General features: G+C 47.8%; 1 protein-coding gene across 1 annotated transcript; it reads right to left on the reverse strand.

Annotated features, from left to right (window-relative positions):
* Positions 1 to 980: 980 nt before the first annotated feature.
* Positions 981 to 7,382, reverse strand: cyp1b1 (cytochrome P450, family 1, subfamily B, polypeptide 1). The gene has a single exon (XM_078212268.1). The coding sequence runs from the start codon at positions 7,069 to 7,071 to the stop codon at positions 5,227 to 5,229; it is 1,845 nt and encodes a 614-aa protein (XP_078068394.1). The 5' UTR covers positions 7,072 to 7,382; the 3' UTR covers positions 981 to 5,226.
* Between the last annotated feature and the right edge of the window lie 1,730 nt (positions 7,383 to 9,112).

The following is a 9,112-nucleotide window of genomic DNA, read 5'->3' on the forward strand; positions in this document are numbered from 1 at the left end:
GCAGTGCTAACCACTGTACCACCCTGTTCAATAGTTTAAAGCTGAAACTCTGCATCCAAGCCCATTCTCTACTGAGTGTGGCCATGGCTTAATATCTTGTAGATTGCATCTTATAAGGCAGTAAATCCGGCTAAATGTATCACCCCTGCCACTGAAGTCAACATCCTTCCCTCTGCTACAGGTGCCCTGGTGGCTTCAGGATATTCTATTTATAGAATGCACTACAGCAAATCACCCAAATCATCACCTGGTTTTCCAGGTTGATCCCGGGAATGGTGGGACTGGTGTATGAGGAGGGATTGACTACGTTAGGATTGTTTTCACTGGAGTTCAGACGAATCGGGGGTATCTCATAGACTTATAAAATTCTAACAGGACAGGGTAGATGTTCCTGATGGCAAGGGAATCCAGAACCAGGGGTCATAGTCTGAGGATTCAGGATAGACCATTTGGTGAGGAGATATTCCTTCACTCAAAGAGTGGTGAGCCTGTGGAATTCATTGCCACAGGAAGTAGTTGATGCCAAAACATTGTATGTATTCAAGAGGCAGCTGGATATAGCACTTGGGGCAAATGTGATCAAAGATTATGGGGAGAAAGCAGGATTAGGCTATTGAGTTGGATGATCAGCCATGATCGTAATGAATGGCGGAGCAGGCTCAAAGGGCCAAATGGCCTCCTCCTGCTCCTATCTTCAATATTTCTATCATTACTTGGACAACATGCCCTAAACTCTGAGCACATGTGGGTTTTCCTTTTCATTCCATTGTTATGGAATCCATCACCACTTTTTAAATGGAACTTTGCATCTTTTAAACCATTCAGCACATCATCAGTATGTTTAGTGAATTATTTCAGTGATGGTGTGAGAGAGTGCGGGGTGAATGGAGGAGATACTATAACTTATCCGTTTGAAAGCAGTAGTTAACATCAATCAATCTCATTTAAATCATAGAACAATTGAACCATATTTTGATTAGAGCACTTTTTAATACCTAGCGAGCAAACACAAACCACTGAACAGATTTAAGTACGGCTTGTTGACTATATCAATACACAACATGCTCAAAGTGCTATATTTTTGCTTTTCAATTTACAACTCACAACTATGATATAATTTATGGGATTATTATGTGTATTGAAATACAGAATGGTTAAGCTTAATGTTAGGAAACAGTTCCACTTCATAAAATTCTATATCTTTAACAGCTTTTTCAACAATGACTGATTACTGTAAATATATTATACATTTCATTGATATATATATATACAAATTTAAAATATATAGTCAAAGCTCAAAAATGCAGATGTGCAAGTTAAATTATGGAACATTGAACTTGGAAGAAATAAAAAGAAATTGTAGCAGCCATCTAAATGTTTTAAAGCTTATGAGACAATATAAAAATACAAATCTTAAATATGATTTATCACATGTATCTTATATTATTACAACCATACAAATGTATAAATATATAACAATATTTCCTATTTTGTAGGACAGATCAATCACATTTAAAATGAGTAGGAAGAAAGGAATGTCATATCTGATCTAACAAATATATACATAAAAAAACAGTATTTGACAGCAGTTCACAGATATAGGCTAAGTCTGGAAATTCCACATAGGCAGCAATCACCTGAGATATTGTATGGGTTCAGGGAAATAATTATACTTAATTACAGGGCACAGTAGTCAGAGATTGGGCAATGGTTATGTACAGTAGTGGAATAAAAGGTTGTCAAAGGATCATATGCCAAGGGTTTGTTTTAAACTAATGCAGTCCTTGAACTTCTCACATTACACAATGCTTTTAAAAATACATGCACCTCCTCCACAAAATACACAATAAAGTCACCTCCAGTTTGCCAAACACAAACTATCATATCTTTGCAAGTAACAAATTTACTGTCAGTTCTAGGATAGTTTTAATGTGCAGACATGGCCACATTAACTCGCCTGAATTTGTCACTGGAACAGGCAGTATGCGGCTATTATCTGCCAATCCATTTGACTTCTAATATTTCCAATGCAATGCATCAAACTAAAAAGTGTGCATATTAATTCAATCCCAGTATAATTTTGATTGTCCTAAGATCCTTAGCAATGTTCCCTAAATTTACTGAATCTAACAACTGAAAACATTGTTAAAGATTGCATCAGAAAATGAATTTTTGAAATCACTGTTGCTTTCACTGCTGGTGATTTGATTTCAAAGTTCAATCAATGGCAGGGTGATTTCTGCTGGAGAAACTTAAATAATCTAGATATTCTGCATAGTGAAAATATCTTATGCATTTTTGCACCTTATATCATTTTGCAAAATTCCCACAGGATTTACATAATCAGTTGACCCTTGTGTTTTGTTATAGGTTGTGGTCTGCTGTAGCAATGAAGTTGCACTGTGAGATGTCAACACTTCTGTTGGAAGCCATTATTTAGATTGCCTGATTTAAGTACTCCTATCCAAAATAAACCTGCTACATCTGGTCAAATGTGGCCCTGTGCAGGATGGAGATAAGGAAGTAGAAAATATACTTTCATGACGAGGAAGTTTTATGTGAAAATTTTAATTTTCAACAATTGTCTCAGTGTGAGGGATGATTGGTCCGACCTCACACAATTAGACATGAAGGATAGGAACATTAACATATGGGAAGCACTTTACCTCTGCTGCATTGAAATCCGCCAACATTTGAGGCTTAAATTTAGGTCCAGTTTTCTGTAGCGAGTCTGGTTTTCTCAGAAGCAAAACAATAAGCAGTAGATCATTCATTTAACCAGATAATGCATTTACAAAGGAGATGCATGGAAGTAATCAAAGTACCCCACAGACAGTAACATATTTCCCTTGTTCTTTCTCAAAAGAGGATTTGTTTAGTTTTACCGAATGGATTGTACCCAATACAAATATAGAAATGTTGAATGGGAATAGGCCAATTGTTTTTTTTTCGGCTGAGACCAGCTAACAGCACAGGGCGGATATCAAACATCAAAGCAAAATACTGCGGGTGCTGGAATCTGAAACAAAAACAGAAAATACTGGAAAATTCCAGAGGGTCTGAAAGCACCTGTGGGGAGAGAATAGAGCTAACGTTTCGAGTTTGGATGACCCTTCGTCCGGGCTCCGGATATCAAGCAGTCGGCTTCTGTAATGGTCAGTCTTATACCAGGCTGGGCCTTAATCAACTGAGTTCGCAGTTAGGGTTTTTAAAAAAAATACAATGACTTTTTTTGGTTCTGTAACAAACGGCAGTTCTGGTTGCCATCAAGAGCTTGATCCTGCCAAATGTTGTCATTGTATTGATTTCTAACAGGATTGTTCCGGCACTGAATGAGGCCATTCGGCCCATCGCGTCTGCACCAGCCCTCCGCATTAAGTGCCCTTCCCCGCACCCCTGCTCATAATGATTTGTATGGAGATTCCTTCAACACATAAAGGCATAATTATTAATGGTCTCCACTGTAGTTATGTTAGTTCTTGTAATGTTGCCTTTATCAGCAGCCTGGTCACTTACTGCATGCCTGATCCACGCTACTTATCCACGCTTTATTCGGATCTTCCAGCTCCGTTACTGCTGTATGATGCTCTACCTTATAATATAATGCGATATTACAGGAAAGTCATTGATTTAAAACTGTCACTGAATCTGTACTCATTGTGAACACTGAAAGCCCGTTTTACAGAGAGTGTGATCGGCGGGTTTGATTTCGGTTGAATGCAATAGCATCACCGCAAAAGCTGTTGCAGTGAGATTAAGGTGCAGGCAAAGCATTTAATTGGGCGTGGATTATTGTGAGTATAAAATGATTTTGGGGCAAGCGATCTGTGTGAACTATGAAACAGCCTCGCCTTTCATATGGGGCTGTCGGAGTCACACAGCTTGCAATGTTGGACAAGATTCAATCCTTCCCATTTCCGACTACCTGTCCTGCAGCAACACTGCGCTGTCCCTCACGACAACCTATTCAGTTTGCCCATGGATTTAGCATTCACATAGTACCAGTTCTAGGGAACGGCAAAATACTTCAGATACAATACCAAAACCTTTTTGTTTTGATTGTGCAGCGCCAGACAAGCGGGGGAAATCTGATCGGAGTGAAGTGGCAGCGTGACAAGAGTTTGCGTCTGTTCCTGTATCTCCAATCCTGGATATCCCCTTCAGTTAGAAACAAATCCTGGCTCTACCTAAAGCACTAAGGAACCCAGGATATAGCCAGTGGCTGTAGTTTCAGTAACTGCTCTGTCCCCACTTGGCAGCTAGCTAGGAAAGAGAGTGGCGGCAAGGGGTGAAGAACTGGGCTTGGGTTTGTGGTGGGGGTGGAGGCTACCGGACAGCGCGGACCACTCACCAGAAATAAAGATTGAGAAGTGTCGGGCTGCACTGACTGTTTCAAATCATCACATTATTGAAAATGCGGAAGCGGCGATGGGGACAGTGCTACAGTATTGAAAGTGTTTGCCAATAGCTCCAAGCAGCGAATTACTATCAGAATAGCGCTGACTGTTTTGCTATGTAAACCTCAGCAGAAGCTCCCCGGCCGCGCGCATCTAGATCAACTTTATTTTCAGACCTACTAAACAGTCATGGGACCATTTAATGTTACTAAGTTCTGACACAGGAAAACGAACCTGGGGGTGAAAGAGTTGATATGTGCAAACATATTCTCTTAAACATAAACTCTTAAAAAGATACTTGTCTTACTTCGAATCTATGTATCAGGTCCCTCCGTCAATTAGCCAATTTGTAAAAAACGTTCCCCCTTTAGTCTCCCTCCAAAGACGGGAATGTTTCAATGTATGTTTCAAAGAGTACCAGGTTTCACTCAAACCTTGTGCCGTCTGGTTACGTTCTCGGCAGTCAGATACAAAAGTCTGAGGTCACTTACCAGCCGACTCAAGAACAGCTTCTTCCCTGCTGCCGTCAGACTTTTGAATGGACACACCTCGCATTAAGTTGATCTTTCTCTACACCCTAGCTATGAATGTAACACTACATTCTGCACTCTCTCCTTCTCTATGAACGGTATGCTTTTCACTGTATGTCAATACGTGACAATAATGAATCAAATTAAATCAATCCCTGGCACATTGACCATTCGATACAACCAGGTTAAAATCAACAACAAGCATTAAAGCGGCGCCAGGACTTGTTTGGAATTATTTTTAACAATAAATGTAAACCCTTTCAGAATGTGGTTGTTGACCCTGGGAGAAGTGGCAGCAGTTACTGGTGGTCCTCTTGCTGGATCCTCTGCACAGCCGCCTGCAGAGGCTCCATGGAGTCCCGCAGGCTCACATTGATGGTGAAGGTCTTGGGTTTGAGAGACAGGCCGTAGGTGAAGTCCAGGCTCAGCCGCTCGCCGGGGTTGGCGGTCAGGTTGCACTGGTGCAGCAGCAGCGAGACGGACAGGAAGAGCTGCATGTTGGCCAGCTGGTCGCCGATGCACCTCCTCCTGCCCACCGAGAAGATCATGACCCGGCTGGCCAGGTCCTTGTCGAAGCTGCCGTCCGCGCTCAGGAAGCGGCCGGGGTCGAAGAGCTCGGGCCGGCGCCACTTGTGCGGGTCGTGGTTGACCGACCACTGGTTGACGAAGACCACGGTGCCCTTGTCGATGCGGTAGCCGTTGAGGTGGGTGTCGCGGGTGGTGGCGTGCGGGATGGTGAGCGACACGAAGCTGCTGAAGCGCATGGCTTCGTGCAGGAAGGCCCTGAGGTAGGGCATGCGGGCCTGGTCCTCGATGCTGGGGATGCGCTGGCGGCCCACCACCCGGTCCAGCTCCTCCTGCACCTTGCGCTGCACCTCGGGCCACCACACCAGGTACAGGGTCATCCAGAGCAGCGCGGTGGACAGCGTGTCCTGGCTGGCGCCGAAGATGTCGCTGACGGTGGAGTCCACGTAGTCGGGGCTGAGGCGGAGGCCGCGCTCGCCGCCGCCGCCCGCGCCGTCGTGCTCGATGGTGCGGATGAAGGCGTCCATCATGTCGCGCACCCGCCGCTCCCGCCGGAAGAGGCGGCGGTGCTGGCGGCCCTTGTCGCTGACGAAGCGGTGGAAGTCGCGGTTGAGGCGCTGGAAGTCGCGGTAGAGGCTGCGCACCGGGTTGGGGAAGTACTGGAGCCAGGGCATCAGGTCCACCAGGCTGCCCGCGCCCACCGTCTGCCCGAAGCGCTCGTTCTTGGACAGCAGCGAGCGGAACTCCTGGTCGTCGTGGCTGTAGCGCTTGCCGAAGCACACGGCGCTCATCACGTTGGCCACGGCCACCACCACGCTGAGCAGCGGGTCGAAGTAGGCGCCGCCCCGGCTGCGGCTGAGGAAGAGGCCGATCAGCTGCTCCATCTCGCACACCACATGCTGCTCGAAGGCCCGCCGCCCGCCCGCCTCGCTGCTGGAGAAGGCCCGCACCGTCGAGTGCGCCACCTTGCGGTGCAGCCTCCACAGCTCCCCGTGGCTGCGGAACGCCAGGCTGCGGCCCCCCGACACCACCCCGAAGGAGGCGAAGTCCGGCCGGCCCGAGAAGTCGCCCGCCTTGCGCACCAGCGCCTGGCGGATGGCCTCCTCCCCGTTCAGCACCACCACCGTGCGGCTGCCCAGCTTGAGGCGGAACACGCTGCCGTACTTCTGCGCCATCCGCCAGAAGGAGAGGTGCGGCACCCGGCCCACCTGCGCCGCGTTGCCGATCAGCGGCCACGGGAAGGGGCCGGGCGGGGGAGGGCTCCTCCGGCCGCCGCCCCGCTGCCGCCCCTCCAGCCAGCGCCAGCCGTGCAGCGCCAGCAGCAGGGAGAAGGCGGCGGCCAGCAGCAGCTGGAGGGGCGGAGTGGCCAGCAGCCCCTTCTCCATCACCAGCTCCCTCCCCAGCGCCCGTCCCAAAGTACAAGTCTTATTGGAAATCATCATTGCCCCCGAGTCTGTGTGTGAATAAAACCCCGTCCCAGCAGCAGAGAGAGAGAGCGGTGCCCCTAGGCAGCTGGGCTGGTCAATATTGGGGCTTCTTTTATATAGTCCAGTTGGAAGAGGGATTCTTGCAGAAGGAAACCAATTCTGTGCAGTTGGATACCAGGGAGGGCATAACATGGACAGAGACCAAAAAACCTCAGCGACAATTCACCAAATGTCTGAGCTTCTCCCGGGGATTGCTGTCACCTTAATACACCCAGAGTCAGAGAGCCAGAGACTGTCCTTCCGCAGAATTCTTTCAAATGTCAATATTAAGTCTCAGTGAATAAAAGTTTAAGCTCTTTTCCCCCCTCTATTCAAGAAACGACTCCAATCCATTTAGACCGACACATCCCACTCTCCTGGTGTTCTCATGGCTGTTTGGGTGGGACACACGCTCTCTCACACACAGGGTGGGGTGGATGGGGGACTTGGGGGCTGCTGAGACCCTTCCCTCCGGAGAAAGCAGTAACATCAGCCGGTGCTGCAAACGGCGCAACTCCCGCTCCCCAAGTCTGCTGCTGTCGCCTCCTGGATTGGTGCGGAGCAGAAGCAAGTGCGGCGATTCCCGCGACTGGGGGCTATTTAAATGCAATCTCGCCCAGAACAATGTGATAACCTGACACCCGAGGAGGATTTTGAATGGGCGAACGGCAGAGAGATTGCAGACCGTTTCCGTTCCCAATTTCCCCGCCCTCCCCTTGCGCCCGCCTGTTTGCTCTTGGCGGCTGAGATTACTTTGTGCATTGGACATGAAAGGTCCAACCGCAATGTTTATCTCCAAGTAGCGGGTTAGAAATGCAGATTAATAAATGCAGTTTAATCCAGTAACCTTAAACCTCGCAGGTTTTGTTTAAATTCCTTTCTTGGCTGAGTTAGTAAGAACAGAGAAAATACTCGGAAACACGCAATGGGTCAGGCAACATCTGAGGCGGGAGAAGAGATTTATGTTTCAGGTCGATGCCCTTTTGCCAAGAGCTCTCGCACTTTCCGCTTTTAGTCGATATTCCAGCATTGGATTCGCTTCCCGATTCACTGTTAGTCTCCAGTAATAAGCATCCCTGATCTTTCTTTGAGGGGGGTACATTTATATAATTATACACAAATATACATTTATATAAATTTACACAAATATACATTTATATAAATAGCGAGGATGCAGCAATGACTGAGATCTCCCCTTGGTTCCCCCACTCGCTGGGGAGTCACTCCCGTCCTGTTAAACGCAACATCTCAGCTCCACAGCCCTTTTCTGACTGAATTACTGGCATCTCCGCGTCTCCTTCCATTCCCGAGGTCAGTTTCGGATATTATAGATTAGTGATATATCATTCCAATCGATCCCAATTATTCGATCTTTCTAACTCAGTTATCAGTGATAAATCTATAACTACCTTTCGTATTTCTTCACCTGCACTTCCATTTTTATTAACGGCGAAATATTTTTTTGAGAACTCTGGTTTGTTCTTGTCTCTCTGCTAACTCTCTCTGCTCATGTTCTCCGCTAGTTCTGTCGCCACATCGCTGGGCGGAGAGTCTGAATCATCCGGACTGCGACCACAGCCAGCGAGATTACTGCTTCCCATCACAGCAACCAGCAGCCGCCCCCCCCCCCCCTTCAACCACCCCCAGCAGCCCCAACCCCAGCAGCCGCCCCCTCCCCCGCACCCTCCAACCACCCCAGCAGCCCCAACCCCCAGCAGCCGCCCCCCCCCCGCACCCTCCAACCACCCCAGCAGCCCCAACCCCCAGCAGCCCCCCCCCAACCACCCCGCACCCTCCAACCACCCCCAGCAGCCCCAACCCCCAAAACTCCCAACTCCACCTCCCTAACTCCCCCTCCCCAACTCCCCTTCCCAACCTCCCTCCCCAACTCCAACTCCCTCTCCCCAACTCCAACTCCCTCTCCCCAATTTCCCCTCCCCAACTCCCCCTTCCCAAACCCTCCACGGGTGGTCGGGGGATATCGTCCTTTTCACTCGTAGCATTGCCACCGATCCACCCCTACAAACGGGCTGAGGAAACTGCGATAGATGCACAACTTCTTAAACCAGGTAAAAAAAATAAATGGACAGCAGGAAGCAGCCTTGTGCAGGCAAATGTGTGCGTTTTAGTTAATAAAAACATATCAGGAATAATCAAAATAATGTTTATTCTTCTGAATAGAAGTGTGTGTGTG

The sequence above is a fragment of the Mustelus asterias genome, chromosome 5 (genome assembly GCF_964213995.1).
Source record: "Mustelus asterias chromosome 5, sMusAst1.hap1.1, whole genome shotgun sequence".
In the NCBI taxonomy this organism is placed as follows: Eukaryota; Metazoa; Chordata; class Chondrichthyes; order Carcharhiniformes; family Triakidae; genus Mustelus; species Mustelus asterias.

What these genes read in the sequence shown, in the direction of transcription:
- cyp1b1 (XM_078212268.1), bottom strand. Translation starts at nt 7,071, where the DNA reads ATGTTATGCCCTCCCTGGTATCCAACTGCACAGAATTGGTTTCCTTCT.